At 42.8% G+C, this 17174-nt stretch overlaps 2 protein-coding genes and 1 long non-coding RNA gene across 3 annotated transcripts; 1 reads left to right on the top strand and 2 right to left on the bottom strand.

Moving 5' to 3' along the window:
* Nucleotides 1-66: 66 nt before the first annotated feature.
* Nucleotides 67-6278, bottom strand: LOC144208522 (uncharacterized). Its single transcript, XR_013328889.1, has 3 exons — nt 2140-6278; nt 1009-1111; nt 67-268 (listed from the first exon to the last, which is right to left on the bottom strand). It is a non-coding gene; the product is annotated as an uncharacterized LOC144208522 (long non-coding RNA).
* On the top strand, nt 2810-13398 carry LOC144208519 (myosin heavy chain, fast skeletal muscle-like). The gene is made up of 40 exons (XM_077734420.1): nt 2810-2873; nt 2981-3206; nt 3421-3564; nt 3646-3802; nt 3880-3907; nt 4013-4127; nt 4210-4302; nt 4381-4444; nt 4519-4617; nt 4702-4805; nt 4888-5026; nt 5109-5227; nt 5307-5456; nt 5533-5703; nt 5786-6092; nt 6167-6246; nt 6328-6415; nt 6490-6607; nt 6675-6798; nt 6857-6993; nt 7079-7334; nt 7411-7653; nt 7776-7952; nt 8034-8179; nt 8256-8346; nt 8419-8808; nt 8870-8996; nt 9073-9191; nt 9271-9467; nt 9572-9755; nt 9821-9986; nt 10065-10189; nt 10272-10580; nt 10646-10849; nt 10980-11105; nt 11189-11359; nt 12723-12827; nt 12897-12992; nt 13071-13202; nt 13292-13398. The coding sequence occupies exons 2-40, from the start codon at nt 3000-3002 to the stop codon at nt 13307-13309; spliced, it is 5826 nt and encodes a 1941-aa protein (XP_077590546.1). The 5' UTR covers nt 2810-2873; nt 2981-2999; the 3' UTR covers nt 13310-13398.
* Nucleotides 13399-13550: 152 nt separating this feature from the next.
* Nucleotides 13551-15676, bottom strand: LOC144208761 (uncharacterized). Its single transcript, XM_077734772.1, has 5 exons — nt 15539-15676; nt 15308-15459; nt 15085-15234; nt 14929-14967; nt 13551-14239 (listed from the first exon to the last, which is right to left on the bottom strand). Exons 1-5 carry the CDS (start codon nt 15645-15647, stop codon nt 13880-13882), a joined length of 810 nt encoding a protein of 269 aa, XP_077590898.1. The 5' UTR covers nt 15648-15676; the 3' UTR covers nt 13551-13879.
* Between the last annotated feature and the right edge of the window lie 1498 nt (nt 15677-17174).

Raw genomic sequence — 17174 nt, 5'->3', positions numbered from 1 at the left:
TGGAATGAATGATGGGCAGTTTAAGGTCAGCTGGGAAAAGTTCCAGCTCACCCTGAAATCTCACCAGGACATGCGGGGTAGAACATAGACGGTCCAATTGACGACAGATCTGACAAGATGGAGGTTTCAGTTTGGTCAAGTTAAGACTTGTGAATGAAACGTTGTCCTTTAAATAACTGGAGGCTTCTTTGAAAAGCATATATTTCTATTTTCCAAGAAGGAATCTTGCTTCAAATCACAGCATAAACATTTCCAAAGATGAAATTCCCTAAAAGCAAAACACAAAAAACGACAACAAACCAATGTGGTTAAGGATTAAAGCGTGAAACATGATTATTACAAGTGCTAATAAACTGTTAAGTCTCTGCACTTGTGTTGTGATGACTGATTTCCAGTTATTCAATCTGTGGCCAATCCTTCAACTGGGCAAAGCTACTCCGTGACACTAAATCAGCGGAACACATTTTGTAGCACCTTGTTAGTCTCCAATTTCACTTTTGGACGTAAGGGAACACATAAATTAGCTTCCCCGTTGAGTGAAACAGCACATGCTAAATTCAGGACACATTTGAGTCATCTGAAACCAGACACTCGGAACAAATGAATACTTAGCCAAGATATAGCCTATGGGTTTCACATTACCCAAGAAGAAACCTGTCCAGGCTGCTTAAAATAAAGTTTTTAAAAGCAGTTTAGTTTAAAAGTATAAGTACTCCAAAACTAATGAGACATGTCAGTGATAACATGTGTTTCTATATTTTTCCTACTAAAGTAAAGCTCATTTATATCATGATACCATGTGAAACTATATGTAGATAACATACCGAATTCACCCAATCTAAAATGAGTATTCCTTGTAAATACCAATACTTGTGAGGTATACATTATTCCATATTTAAAACTGGATTCATCCAGAGTTCAATCTAGACTCGTTTAGGATACGAAACAGCTAATAAGAGTGATCGTTGCACCACCTTGTGGAATAATTCAAGACATGGTGTTACTTACCTTGAGATAAGGGGGTTAAGTGTGACCAGGGTTAGTCCAGAACCATTCCAAAAATGTTAAGTAGTACTCTCATGTCTGGTGCCAGTCGTTTGACCCATGAGCTCTAAACGGGAAAGAGATGACAGCATAAATTAACAAGAATCAACAGGGACATCTATTGGCGATCCAAACAAGCTCATCTATTCCGACTTGATGACATACAAAACAATCCCTCAAATCCTTACCAGTTTCTTGCTTAATGACCTGTTTGAAGGGCACATATGCAAAACATAAAAAGTACAATGAACCCATAAAAAACACATGAATACAATCATTAATTGAGGAAATGATGACAATGACAAGTTCAGGAAAATCTGTAATTTTAAACTATTCATAGTCCATTATGACTGACACTATAAATAAGTGAAGTAACCGAAAAGGTTGGAGTTAAATGACGTGACGCCTGTGTAATCTGGGGTGCTACATTGTGGCATTTTGTCACCGCTCTGAACAATCGTCCGTGGACTGGCGCCTGGTCAAGGTGACCCAGGAAGAAGTAGTCAGGCGGTCCATTAATGGAGCCACATCTAGCACCTATTTATGACAGTGCCAATAAACCTTTGCTTTTTCCGAAATAGACCTTCCTGGAAACCAGGTACCGCTCGCAAGGTGCCCGATGAAAAGAACTGAAGGAGAATTTGACTCAACTGTCCTTCAAGGTCACCAAAGTATGCCAGGTGAAGACACTTTAAAGATGGAGCTGAAAAATATTGCAGAATGTCAAAGTGGAGTCCAAAAAGATGGGCAAAGATGCAATCTTTCTTACACAAAGTCATTGAAAATTCCATTAATTGAATCTTGGTATTTACGACATCTTGTTTATTGGCAAAGGACTAATTTTGGGACTTATCCCAGTCTCAGTCAGTGGCAACTGTTCATCCATCCATCGCATTCCAAGGTGACATGTAGCCCACTCCTTAACTTTTATGGGATGGCGCTCAGCCTAACTTTTATTTCAGACATGTGAGCCGTGTAGTTCTTCTGCAACTGTACACCCATGACATTTGTGTGCTTTTTTCCGAAGCCTGAAAAGCGCTGCCAAGTCCAACCAAGTCGAGACGATTGTATGTCGCCGACAACGTTTGAACGTACCGTGTAATTAAGTCCGAATGGGATTGTTTTAAGATGGCGGTGTCCGGGTTATGACCAGTGAGCGGGTGCTGGCAAGGATGGAACAGTTGCTGTCGACTCTCCCAGTCACAATGGATTGGACGACTATCACTGTAAATGACAGAAATGAAAAAATAAATAGGCTACATTACAAAAATATATATTTTTTCCCGTCACAAACTGCATATTTAACGCTAAAGGCCATTGTAAACTTCCGTAACCATTAGAAAACATTACAATCTTTGTTCAATTGCTGCCAGCCTTCCAGTTAAATTGGAATGGACCTCTATAACCAAGTTACGACTTGACCATGAAAATAAAGCGAAACAAATCAAATGAATTGACACCTCTTAAACCATTGGGGTCGTTCCTTACCAGTCCAAACAATGCCAATGAGCTAAGAGTAAAAGCATCCTGTAATACGAATCTTTCTTTCATTTATTTACGGTCATTATTTCTTGGTTTCACATTAACGCGGGAGGGCAAACAGGAGGCGACCATAAAACAAGGCACAAGGCAACACAATCACGTTAAAGGTCAGCATCACAAGATTAGCGACAACATGGCAAGAATACATGACCAAAGTAAGCAGGGCACACCTACCCACCTACCGTTATAAAAGCCCCTTCTCCGGATCCTCGACAATACCAACAGCGCTTTTTCAATAGGATCATAAGACCAGATCTGATTTTCATCTTCGTTTGGGACTTGAGGAGGTAAATTCCAATCAAATTTTATCGAATACACTTGATTGTCGATTGATGCTGGATGATCCGTTGACTAATGACGGCTTAAAAAGTGACAGAAGTTTTCGTTCTTGCAGTCTCCATTAAAGCGCCACCATGAGTACCGACGCGGAGATGGAGCAGTACGGCGAGGCCGCCATTTACCTCAGGAAGACGGAAAAGGAGAGGATTGAGGCCCAGACGGCGCCCTTCGATGCCAAGACCGCCTATTTTGTCATTGACCCTGAGGAGATGTACCTCAGGGGTAAAATCCTCAAGCGGGAGGGCGGCAAAGCTACCGTGGAGACCCTCATTTCCAAAAAGGTAGGTACACCAAGGCCCCAAATGTGCTTTTTGGTGGTTTTGGGGGCCTTAAAAAGAAACTAGCAAAGGATCACTACATTAGCAGATACACAAAAAAGCTCATCTTCTTCAAAAGTTAGATCTGGTCACATCTGTGATAAAGTCCTCCAAAGTAAAACATATTTTTGTATTGTGTTCCACATTGATTCCATTTCCAACTGTCCTAAATCTTCAGACTGTCACCGTCAAAGAAGATGACATCCATCCAATGAACCCTCCCAAGTTCGACAAGATTGAGGACATGGCCATGATGACCCACCTCAACGAGCCTGCTGTGTTGTATAACCTCAAAGAGCGTTTTGCATCATGGATGATCTACGTGGGTTTTTCAACTCCTCTGATTTGAAGCAACTGATTTGATTTAGGCTTTACGGGAGCAACGTCTTTCTTCTCTTTCCAGACCTACTCCGGACTCTTCTGCGTGGTGGTTAACCCCTACAAGTGGCTTCCGGTGTACGACACCAAGGTGGTGAATGCCTACAGAGGCAAGAAGAGGATTGAAGCTCCACCCCACATCTTCTCCATCTCTGATAATGCTTATCAGTTCATGCTCACTGGTAAGACAAAGAAAATTACAATGCTAAATGGTGGGAAAAGATATGATCTAATAATACATTTTTCCTTTCAAACACAGATCGTGAAAATCAGTCTGTTCTGATCACGTGAGTTCACACATTTTACTGAGCACATATTTTATGAGGGATTGAAATTTAGATTGGTATGAACTAAAGTAAAAAAAAACTTTTTTTTTTTCATATCCAATGCAGTGGAGAATCCGGTGCTGGAAAGACTGTCAACACCAAGCGTGTCATCCAATACTTTGCAACAATTGCAGTCGTTGGAGGCAAAAAGAGTGAGGGAAGCACTGGAGGGAAGATACAGGTAAAACATTGAATCAAGACAAATGTATTTACAAAAAGCTATTGGTGGAGACTACTGACTTGTTTTTTTTCATCTCTTCCAGGGGTCGCTGGAAGATCAAATCATTGCAGCCAACCCTCTGCTGGAGGCCTACGGTAATGCCAAGACTGTGAGGAATGACAACTCCTCTCGTTTCGTAAGTGCCAGTGCAAAGATTGACAATCACATCGACTCCTTAAGTCTCAAACTGACATGTTATCATCAATACTTTCAGGGTAAATTCATCCGAATCCACTTCGGTACATCCGGCAAGCTGGCTTCAGCTGATATTGAAACTTGTGAGTTTTCCCTCTATCGCATAAATTGCACAAAATATTTGGATCCTTATGAATTTCTTTGTCTGACCTTTAAGATCTGCTGGAGAAGTCCCGTGTCACCTTCCAGTTGTCCGCTGAGAGGAGTTACCATATCTTCTATCAGCTGATGACAGGGCACAAGCCCGAGCTGCTGGGTAAATCACATTAAATGGACAACTAAAGCACCAGTAAACTATCATTCCAAAATAGGGTGACATATTCTCTTTATTTTATTAAAGAGGCTCTCCTGATTACCACCAACCCATATGACTACCATATGATCAGTCAGGGTGAGATCACTGTCAAGAGCATTGACGACGTGGAGGAGTTCATTGCAACTGACGTAAGGAGAAAAAAACCAAATGGGCACATTTGAGTTGGATCAGTGGGAACCAGAAATAAGATGAAACTTGTGCATGTTACAGACGGCCATTGATATCCTGGGATTCACTGCCGAGGAGAAACTGGGCATCTACAAGCTGACTGGTGCTGTCATGCATCACGGCAGCATGAAATTTAAGCAGAAGCAGCGGGAGGAGCAGGGTGAACCGGATGGTACCGAGGGTAGGTCTTGCAATCGTGTCGCGAATCCTTCGCTGCACACCACGAAAGACACTCACAAATTTGCCAAATCCTCGTTCAACAGAGGCTGATAAAATCGCTTACCTCATGGGTCTGAACTCAGCGGACATGTTGAAAGCCCTGTGCTATCCCAGAGTCAAAGTTGGTAACGAGATGGTGACCAAAGGTCAGACCGTGCCACAGGTAAGTTGAGCAAAATCAAGACTCAGGAGGTCTGTCCTTCTTGAGCTACAAATACATAACTCTGGCATCTCTATTGTAGGTCAACAATGCCGTCTCGGCTTTGTGTAAGTCCGTCTACGAGAAAATGTTCTTGTGGATGGTCATCCGCATCAACGAGATGTTGGACACAAAGCAGCCTAGGCAGTTCTTCATCGGCGTTTTGGACATTGCCGGATTCGAGATCTTCGACGTAAGTCACGGAAGACTCCAATCGGAATATGTTCGTGAACACATCAGTGGATAAAGTCGATATCTGTTTGGCGTAGTATAACAGCTTGGAGCAGCTGTGCATCAACTTCACCAATGAGAAACTGCAACAGTTCTTCAACCACCACATGTTTGTCCTGGAACAAGAAGAATACAAGAAAGAGGGTATTGATTGGGACTTCATCGATTTCGGTATGGACTTGGCTGCTTGCATCGAGCTGATTGAGAAGGTAAGACCTGTTCTCTCGGCTCTCTGAGAAAATAACCGGTGCTCCGATGACATGACCACCCCACTGTGACTTTCCCAACTAGCCAATGGGCATCTTCTCCATCCTTGAAGAGGAGTGCATGTTCCCCAAGGCTACAGACACATCTTTCAAAAACAAGCTGTACGATCAGCATCTTGGCAAGACCAAGGCCTTCGAGAAGCCGAAACCCGCAAAGGGCAAGGCTGAAGCCCACTTCTCACTGGTTCACTACGCCGGCACCGTGGACTACAACATCGCCGGCTGGTTGGACAAGAACAAGGACCCACTGAACGACTCGGTGGTGCAGCTCTACCAGAAGGCTTCCAACAAGCTTTTGGCCATGTTGTACGCAACTCACGCTGGCGCTGACGGTGGGAACTTTTGTCCTTTAACTAGAAATGGTGTTGACTATCATGGCAAATACTGAGAGTGATTTGTAAAACAGAGGCTGGCGGTGGAGGTGGAAAGAAGGGAGGCGGAAAAAAGAAGGGAGGATCCTTCCAGACTGTCTCTGCTCTATTCAGGGTAAATGTGAAATTAATATACGCGATAAGATCACAAATTGCTGGTGGCAGTTGTTTGAATTGCTTGTGTTTCAACTCATAGGAGAACTTGGGTAAGCTGATGACCAACTTGAGGAGCACCCATCCCCACTTTGTGCGCTGCCTGATTCCAAACGAAACAAAGACCCCAGGTTTGATGTCCGGTCCAGGCTCTTGAGTTTGACGTTTCTTAGATTGATTTTAATCACTGGAAAAAAATGTTCAGGTATGATGGCGAACTTCTTGGTCATCCACCAGCTGAGGTGTAATGGTGTACTTGAGGGCATCAGAATCTGCAGGAAAGGTTTCCCTAGCAGAATCCTCTATGGTGACTTCAAGCAGAGGTAGCTTTAAATCTGGTCAAGTGTATTTAGCAAGACAAAAGACATGAATCCCTTCATTCTTCTACAGATACAAAGTATTGAACGCCAGTGTCATCCCTGAGGGTCAGTTCATCGACAACAAGAAGGCTGCAGAGAAACTGCTGGGATCCATTGACGTGGATCACACTCAGTACAGATTTGGGCACACTAAGGTGGGTTCAAAAGGACAACAGGTCGGGTCATTTGTTCAAACTCATTTCTACGACGCAGGTGTTCTTCAAAGCTGGTCTTCTGGGTACGCTGGAGGAAATGCGAGATGACAAACTGGCAGCATTGGTGACCCTGACTCAGGCTCTCATTAGGGGATTCCTCATGAGGAAAGAGTTTGTGAAGATGATGGAAAGGAGGTAGAAATATGGGACATAATCACCGTCAAACTAAATACCACGTTGACGCTCAGATGTCCTCAATTTTACGTCTTGTGTTCCATAGAGATGCAATCTTCACCGTCCAGTACAATGTCCGTTCCTTCATGAATGTGAAGAACTGGCCGTGGATGCATCTGTACTTCAAGATCAAGCCTCTGCTGAAAAGCGCTGAGACTGAAAAAGAGCTGCAGCAGATGAAGGAGAATTATGGCAAGATGCAAAACGACCTGGCCACGGCTCTGGCCAAAAAGAAGGAACTGGAGGAAAAGATGGTTTCCCTGTTACAGGAGAAGAATGACTTGCAACTGCAAGTGGCATCTGTGAGTGATCACAAGACACACTTTGGTCATACGAAGCTTATGATGAGAAAGATTGTCTTGCGATGTTTGACTTCAGGAAAGTGAGAACCTCTCAGATGCTGAGGAGCGGTGTGAGGGTCTGATCAAGAGCAAAATCCAGCTGGAGGCCAAACTCAAAGAGACGACCGAGAGGCTGGAAGACGAAGAGGAAATCAATGCAGAGCTGACGGCCAAGAAGAGGAAGCTGGAGGACGAATGCTCTGAGCTGAAAAAAGATATTGATGATCTGGAACTCACCTTGGCAAAAGTGGAGAAGGAGAAACATGCCACTGAAAACAAGGTTAATTGTACTCTGATTCGTATGGCATGATTAAGCATTGATTTAGGAAATGTATTCACAAAAGACTAATGAAGTTTACGAAACAAATAATGCATTTACCCAACTCAATTACAATATTTTAGGTGAAAAACCTGACGGAGGAAATGGCATCTCAAGACGAGTCTATTGCCAAGTTGACAAAGGAGAAGAAAGCCCTCCAAGAGGCCCACCAGCAAACGCTGGACGATCTTCAGGCTGAGGAAGACAAAGTCAACACTCTGACCAAGGCCAAAACTAAGCTGGAACAGCAAGTGGATGACGTAAGAACACCAGTTTGAATTTAACAGTTACAATTGGAAATATATCATGTTCCACATTGATTTCAAAACCTCCTTTAACAGCTTGAGGGTTCACTGGAGCAAGAGAAGAAGCTCCGCATGGACCTTGAGAGAGCCAAGAGGAAGCTTGAGGGTGACCTGAAACTGGCGCAAGAATCCATCATGGATCTGGAGAATGACAAACAACAATCTGATGAGAAACTCAAGAAGTAAGGAGCAGAAACAGGAAATCCCTGCTAACTAAAGAAATATAGCTTAGCATTTATTCTTCCTTTCTTCTCAAAGGAAGGACTTTGAGACCAGCCAGCTCCTCAGCAAGATTGAGGACGAGCAGTCCCTTGGTGCTCAACTCCAGAAGAAGATCAAGGAACTCCAGGTAACTTCTTCAACCCCACCCGGTGAACCTGATAGACCAGAGATTTTGTCCTTACACTATGGTCCAACCTAGGCCCGCATTGAGGAGCTGGAAGAGGAGATTGAGGCCGAGAGGGCCGCCCGTGCCAAGGTTGAGAAGCAGAGGGCTGACCTCTCCAGGGAGCTGGAAGAGATCAGCGAGAGGCTGGAAGAAGCCGGCGGAGCCACAGCCTCTCAGATCGAGATGAACAAGAAGCGAGAGGCCGAATTCCAGAAGCTGCGTCGCGATCTGGAAGAGTCAACCCTGCAGCACGAGGCCACGGCGGCCGCTCTGCGCAAGAAGCAGGCCGACACTGTGGCCGAGCTGGGCGAGCAGATTGACAACCTCCAGCGTGTCAAGCAGAAGCTGGAGAAGGAGAAGAGCGAGTATAAGATGGAGATCGATGACCTCTCCAGCAACATGGAGGCCGTGGCTAAAGCCAAGGTAGATTTTCAAACATTACGTTTCCATCGCAAGAAGATTTCAAACAAATGTCTCTTTCTAGGGCAACTTGGAGAAAATGTGCCGAACTCTCGAAGACCAGTTAAATGAAATTAAGAGCAAGAATGACGAGAATGTGCGGCAGCTGAATGACGTGAGTGGACAGAAGGCAAGGCTGCAAACTGAAAACGGTGAGTTGTGGGTCTCCAGAAGTTGCAGTGCTTCAGACTCTTGATATGCACTTAAAAACCATTCTCATTTGCTCAGGTGAGTTTGCTCGTCAGCTTGAGGAGAAGGAAGCCCTGATTTCACAACTGACCAGAGGCAAGCAAGCTTATACTCAGCAGATTGAAGAGCTGAAAAGACATATCGAGGAAGAAGTCAAGGTACAAAACTGGAACCTTTTGGGACTGGGATCCGTTGGACAGATGTCAATTGTGTTGTACTTCTGGTTTTGGATTTTAGGCCAAAAATGCCTTGGCCCACGCCGTCCAGTCTGCCCGCCACGATTGCGACCTGCTCAGAGAGCAGTTTGAGGAAGAACAGGAGGCCAAAGCTGAACTGCAGCGAGGAATGTCCAAGGCCAACAGCGAGGTGGCACAGTGGAGGTCCAAATATGAGACTGATGCCATCCAGCGCACTGAGGAGCTAGAAGAGGCCAAGTTAGTCTTTTAAACTTCATTCTTAGCTCATTGACCGGTTATTCTTCTCAGTGGAGCTTGTGTTTTGAACACGACTGACAAGAAAAATGGATGTCTACCTACAGGAAGAAGCTTGCCCAGCGTCTCCAAGAGGCTGAGGAGTCCATTGAAGCTGTGAACTCCAAGTGCGCTTCATTGGAGAAGACCAAACAGAGGCTGCAGGGTGAGGTGGAGGACCTCATGATTGATGTGGAGAGAGCTAACGCCCTGGCTGCTAACCTTGACAAGAAGCAGAGGAACTTTGATAAGGTGAGAGAATAAATCCAAGTGAAAGACATTTCTTTCTGATTAATACTAAAAAAAATATGCTGTAGGTCCTGGCAGAATGGAAGCAGAAATATGAGGAGGGTCAAGCAGAGCTGGAAGGGTCCCAAAAGGAGGCTCGTTCTCTCAGCACTGAACTGTTCAAGATGAAGAACTCTTACGAGGAGGCTCTGGATCAACTGGAGACCATGAAGAGGGAGAACAAGAACCTTCAGCGTGAGTCAGCAAATTGTTCGAACTGATTATTGGGAAGAAATGTTAGAAAATGTTTTCTATTGTTTTTATACCCTCTAGAGGAGATCTCAGATTTAACTGAACAGATTGGGGAGACAGGAAAGAGCATCCATGAGCTTGAAAAAGCTAAGAAGACGGTAGAAAGTGAAAAGGCAGAGATTCAGACGGCTCTTGAGGAAGCAGAGGTACCTTGTTTTATTAGCATTAAATGAAAGCTTCACGATACTCTGTACTGCAATTTTTTAAAATATAATTTCTGGTCCACAGGGCACACTGGAGCACGAGGAGTCCAAGATTCTTCGCGTTCAGCTTGAGCTCAACCAAATCAAGGGCGAGGTCGACAGAAAGCTGGCCGAGAAGGACGAAGAGATGGAGCAGATCAAGAGGAACAGCCAGAGAGTGATGGACTCCATGCAGAGTACCCTGGATGCTGAAGTCAGGAGCAGAAACGATTCCCTGAGGGTCAAGAAGAAGATGGAAGGAGACCTGAATGAGATGGAGATTCAGCTCAGCCATGCCAACAGACAGGCTGCTGAAGCCCAGAAACAGCTGAGGAATGTCCAGGGACAACTCAAGGTGAGCTTCACATAATTACATGCTAACGGGCGGAGGATTGATGATTTGATTTGTTTTCTCAAAAGGATGCTCAACTGCACCTTGACGAGGCTGTCAGAGGACAAGAAGACATGAAGGAACAGGTTGCCATGGTGGAACGCAGGAACGGCCTGATGCTGGCTGAAATCGAGGAGTTGAGAGCCGCCCTGGAGCAGACCGAGAGAGGCCGCAAAGTGGCCGAGCAGGAGCTGGTCGACGCTAGCGAGCGTGTTGGCTTGCTTCACTCTCAGGTTTGTTTTCGTAAATTGACATCATACCACAGACATAAACAGAACAACCATCCTGGTTCTTCTAGATTCAAGAAATGTTACTGTCATGTGTTAACAAATGTCTAAAAACATTTATTTCTGAAATATTTAGAACACCAGTCTTCTGAACACCAAGAAGAAGCTGGAGTCTGACTTTGTCCAGATCCAGAGTGAAGTTGATGATGCTGTTCAGGAGTCAAGAAATGCTGAGGAGAAAGCCAAAAAGGCTATCACTGATGTGAGACTGACTAAACCAAAGACAGAAATTCTTTAAGCTCTCTTTTTCTAGAATGTGAATGACTGGACTTAACGTTTCTTCAGGCTGCCATGATGGCTGAGGAACTGAAGAAGGAGCAGGACACCAGTGCTCACTTGGAGAGGATGAAGAAGAACCTGGAAGTCACCGTCAAGGACTTGCAGCACCGTTTGGATGAGGCGGAGAACCTCGCCATGAAGGGTGGAAAGAAACAACTCCAGAAACTGGAATCCAGGGTAATGAAATACACGATCACTGTACTAGAGTATGATCCTATTTAATCAAGTATATTTCTATGTTAATACCCCCATAAAAACTGTCTCGCTCAACTGGTTGCCATACAGTCACATACATCATAATGACACCACCATAATACAGTAATTCTAAGATTAATAGTTCATCACAAGACAATACACTGGACCTGAATTGGGAAAAAATATTTGGGGAGTGGTGGGAAGACTTTTGACAATGTTGCCATGGTTAAATGTGTCAAGTAAATTTGCATAAAAATATATATCATTGCAAAAATACAAAAGTTCTTTAGAAGACAAAGCAGTAAATACAGTGTAACACCAGCATATACAAAATGGAAAATGACCAGTTAATATAGGATATAACAGTTGCATATACAAAACAGAAAATGCTGAATGTAATGTAAATCATGTCCATCCACTAGTTTGTTAATATACAATAATTGTATTGCCTCTTTTTAACAACTCTATGACAGTAGAAATGAGCAAATTGTGACATTGTATACAAATTCACAGCATATCAAACGTTGGGGTAAAATAACCATTTCTTAATGTTTATTACCTACCTTTAACGACTCCCAATGCAGCGGCCACTTACCGTGTCACCATTTTGTCCCAGGTGGACTTAATTGGGGTAAAAATGTTTGGGGTCCGGGCAGCCTTTTGACAATATCTTCATGTTGCCATGTTTTAATGTGTCAAATACATTTGCATAAAAATATATCAATGCAAAAATACAAATGTTCTATAGAAGACAAGACAGTTAATACAGTGTAACACGGGCATATTCAAAATGGAAAATGACGAGTATATTAGCAAATGGCTGACCACCAGCGGCTAGCGAGTTAATATACACGATATCACAGGTACTTATACAAAACGGAAAACGCCAAATATAATCTAAATGACGTCTAAACATTAGTTCGTTAATATACAATCACTGAATTGCTTCTTTTTGACAACTCAACGGCAGTAAAAATGACCTAATTGTGTCGTCGTATACAAATTGCCCACGTCTAATGTTAGGGTAAAATAACATTTTCATAATGCTTATTACCTACCTTGTAACGGCTTCCAAATGCAGCGGCTACTTACCAAAACACCGGAGTATGTTGAGTCCTCTTGAAACTATCGAAAATATGGATAAACAAGTACTATTAATATTATTTTAAACGGTGAATAAACAAAAAATGCTGAGGGACGCCGTCGAGTGTACAGTAGCACTTCAAAGCTAACATTAGCGCCAAAAGGGCGAGCAGCCAATTAGACCCAGGTGCGGAACGAATGTGTGTTCATTGTCCACTACGTTGTTACAATAAAGTTATACTCCTTTTTTTTCATTATTTAGGTCCGTGAGCTCGAAACCGAAGTGGAAACCGAGCAAAGACGTGGAGCGGACGCCGTTAAAGGTGTTCGAAAGTATGAAAGAAGAGTGAAGGAACTGACTTACCAAGTATGTAACGTTATATTTCACTTTTCGGAGTCAAAATAGTGGAAAAACACACTTTGTATACACTTCCAGACTGAGGAGGACAAGAAGAATGGTACAAGGCTTCAGGACCTGGTGGATAAATTGCAGTTGAAAGTTAAAGCTTACAAGAGACAAGCTGAGGAGGCCGTGAGTCTGCTCGCAAGGAATATGATAAATATTATGATAGAGTTCAATTTATTTAAAATACGTTATTTTCTGTCACAGGAGGAACAGGCTAATACCCACATGTCCAGGCTCAGGAAGGTCCAACATGAGTTGGAAGAGGCTCAGGAACGTGCTGACATTGCTGAGTCTCAAGTCAACAAGCTGAGGGCCAAAAGCCGTGATTCTGGAAAGGTCTATTTTATTCTATTTCTTTTTCCAAAGTGTCAAATGTATACAAACCTCCAAAAATGAAAAAACTAAATCTTAAACTTCTTTTTCAGGGTGACTCTACTGAATAAAGTCAAGTGGAATCAGTGAACGGATCCATAAAATATGGACTGTCTGTAAATTCAATATAGTCAATAAATGTTTGAATTGCAAAAGTCAATATCACATTTGTCATTTTTTTAATTCTAAAACATTTGATCCACATGTACTCAATCATCATTCCAATAGCAACATTCATTATACACACAAAAATATACAGTAATTAGTGTTTATGTTACATAAATATGAATTGTGAATAAACTTATAAAGCATAGTGAACAAATTAAGGTGAACTACAGCACAAAATGTGAGGACACACAACAAAAATTATGAAAATACCTGAATATGGTCTGGACAAGAAGCTTGAATGAAGTTTACATTCTGTTGCAATTCTCAGGTTTAACACAAGATGGAAGTATTCGCCCAAAACTTCATTAGCCAGAGGGTAAAAACCTGAATAAAATATTACAATTTAACAAATTTTATACTTAAAAATACATATAACTTGCGATATATTACCTATCTTGGTCATCTCTTTGTTCCTGCAGTCTAAATATACAAATATATTACAATAACTTTTTAGGGGAAAAAAAGATTGGACACTAGTGTTTATTTCCACCATCTTTCCTATCTTTCTTGGCCCCTTTTTGTTTGTGTCCCCCTTGAAGACGGGTCGCATGAACCTTCTCGATCAGCGAGAAACAGTCATCTTCCGGCGTAATGGCGAGCCCGGCCCGTCTCGGAGAATTACCACACTGCGGCTTACGAGCCGTCTTCGGTTGAGGTGACGACGGTCGAGAGCGACGAGGAGAGTCGTCGTCTTCCTTGGGGACGAGGTTCAGGTTCCAGGACACGGGTCTTCCAGGTCTCGGGCTTAGGGGGATCATGAGGTTTTCTCCCGGGGCACCCAAGGTGAGGAAGACTTCCGGAAAAGTGCAAGGCCCGTTCAAATGTTTATGTCCCTAGATTAAGTAAACAAAGATAAACATGTCATATAAATGGATGAAAATAGATACTGTCATTTTCAGACTAAAAGATGCACTTATAAGGATATGTGGTATGCATTAAAGAGTTTACTACCTAAGTACTGTTTACTATCTAAGTACTGTTTATTATCTAAGTACTGTTTACTATCTAAGTACTGTTTAACATCCAAGTACAGTTTAATATCTAAGTACAGTTTAATATCCAAGTACTGTTTACTATCCAAGTACTGTTTACTATCCAAGTACTGTTTACTATCTAAGTATTGTGTACTATCTAAGTACTGTTTACTATCTAACTACTGTTTACTATCTAAGTACAGTTTAATATCTAAGTACTGCTTACTATCTCAGTACTGTTTACTATCTCAGTACTGTTTACTATCTAAGTACTGTTTACTATCTAAGTACTGTTTACTATCCAAGTACTGTTTACTATCCAAGTACTGTTTACTATCCAAGTACTGTTTACTATCCAAGTACTGTTTACTATCCAAGTACTGTTTACTATTCAAGTACTGTTTACTATCCAAGTACTGTTTACTATCCAAGTACTGTTCACTATCTAAGTACTGTTCAATATCTAAGTACTGTTTAATATAGTATATAATATAGTAGAACAACTTCTACACTGTAAAATATAGTATTTGATATTAAGACAGGGTTACCATTTGTGGTGTGAAACTCAAGGACACTTTCACAGTCATCTGGAAAAAGACAAAATGTTATCAATAGATGTCTAAGTGACATTTCAATCCAAAAACCACAACTTTGATCATTCCATATCCCCAAATATTCCAAGTATTATCATTACTGTGATTCACCTGGGCCGTGGAATCGTTTGTCCTCTGATACTCCGTCTCGCAGTTGAAGGACGCCGACTTTGACAGGTTGCAGTCCAATGGGGCAGTAGCTTGGACACCCTGTTTTTTGGACGGTGTCCCTTTATTGACTGTGATTTGTGGTGCACCAACCTAACAAGAGTAGATAACCATGGATCATTACATCAAGTTAACCCATAATTCATCCACACAAAAAGGTACATACTGGAATTTTAGCTTTTCCTTGACCCTGGTGCCGTTTTCCACTTTCCGGAGTCCCGCCTATCCCCGGCAGGCAGGGTAGACACACCCTCTGGTCGTCCAGCCTGCGGTTTTGACTCTGGTCCAACATGCGGAAAAGCGCATCTGCTTCTGGACCTATGCGAGAGATGGTAGACCTCAGAAAGATTGACACGATCCAGGACGATCCTACCCCGATTTGTGTTTGTTTCCAGACCTGAAGGGGCTTCTTTTGGCCTTCTAGAAGGCGAACTGGGTGTACTTTTGCTTTGTCGTAAAGTGCAACGCTGGTCGTCCATGCGTCCGTTTTGTGCGTGACTCAGCATTTTCAGGAATTGGTGTTCTTCGGCCTGAGAGAACTTTAGAAAATGGGGAAATAAGATGTTGTTTCATGGGTGGATTTTTCAGTCTGTGGACGTACCTGTTGTTGAGGATTGCTTTGGTTTCGGTTTTGTGAAGTGGAGTCCATTGGAGTTTTTTCTGGGTCCTCTGAAGTGGGTAAGACTTTACGCTGAGGGGTCGGGGTGGCTAATTTTTGGAGAACGTGGGGTGCTGAACATCTTTGGTCATCTAGCCGAGAACCCTGTTGGAAAATTACAACATTGTTATTGACTGAATTGGACATATTAACCCCTAAAAAGTGCAAAACATAAGTTTAAACCCAAAGAAATTCAATTGTTTTTTATCAGGAAAAAAAGTATGCATGTTGGGTCGGATTTTGTTGGACACACCTGGACTTTGGAGACCATGTAACACAAATAATTGGCGTCCGGATTAGGCGTTTGGGTGCTGCCTCCATTTTGAACCCCAGGCAAAGACGGGAGAGACGCTCGCTGGTCGTCCAGACGTTTGTCTTGCGAGTTGGCTAGCAGGTTGAAAAACTTGTCTGAATCCGGGCCTGCCGACAAAGTGAAAATCATATATTTTTAATAAACGCTTTAGCGAGAGATGTATTTTTTCGGGCGATACAATTGTCTAACCTTTGGGTTCTTGACTCTTGGGGCGCCGCAAGTCGGAATCGGGGCTGAAGGAAGCCGAACGTGGAATCCCAGAAGTATTGCATTCAGAAGCCACTTTTGCTACTATGACTCAACACAGAAAAAAATTATAATTGGGGGACCCTACTTTGCTATTTTTTAATTATTGCGCACATGTCTAGTCTATATTAACCCTGAAATTTGACAAATTACTGTAAATGTGTTGGGGAAAGTATCAAATAAATCAAAAAGGTAAAAAGTAAAAGTATACAGTAAAAAATAGAATTACCACAATACATTTAAGTACAAGTTAAGCTAATGGTAAAATGTCCACTGTTCCTGAAAGGGTCAAAATAAAACAATAACAATTCAAATAGTCATTTAATGTGACTTTAGCCATTTACCTTTGTTGGAAGCATTAAGGATGGACGCCCCCTCAGCGCGCCTGGGGGTGCAGGGGGCACTCTGACTGGGATCCATCAAGCACTGCTCCACATTCATCACATTTTCGGGCTGTCGGGGTCAAAACAAAGCCATCAAAATGTCTCCGAAGAATAACGTCAGGCACCCACCTGGACGGAGTCGTCGTGTCCCGGCTCGATGGGAACTCGTAACTGGTTGCCGGGCGGCAAGAGAAGCTTCCTCTTCGGATCTGGCGTGCACTGGGTCACGGAGATCTGAGGGGCGGAGCCGTGATGGCCAGATACTCCCACCTACCAAGATGGAAATAAAATAAATAAATAAATGAAGACTACAGTTGAGAAGTAAAATGAATTTTCAAGTACCTGATACTTTGCCACCGCCATGAAAGTCCGCTTCTCGGTAAAAGTTATGGAAATATTGCCGCTCTTATTCTTCGGAACTCCAGCGGTTTTC

This window comes from Stigmatopora nigra, chromosome 15 (assembly GCF_051989575.1).
Source record: "Stigmatopora nigra isolate UIUO_SnigA chromosome 15, RoL_Snig_1.1, whole genome shotgun sequence".
Classification (NCBI taxonomy): Eukaryota; Metazoa; Chordata; class Actinopteri; order Syngnathiformes; family Syngnathidae; genus Stigmatopora; species Stigmatopora nigra.
This window is presented reverse-complemented; position numbering and strand designations above follow the sequence as displayed.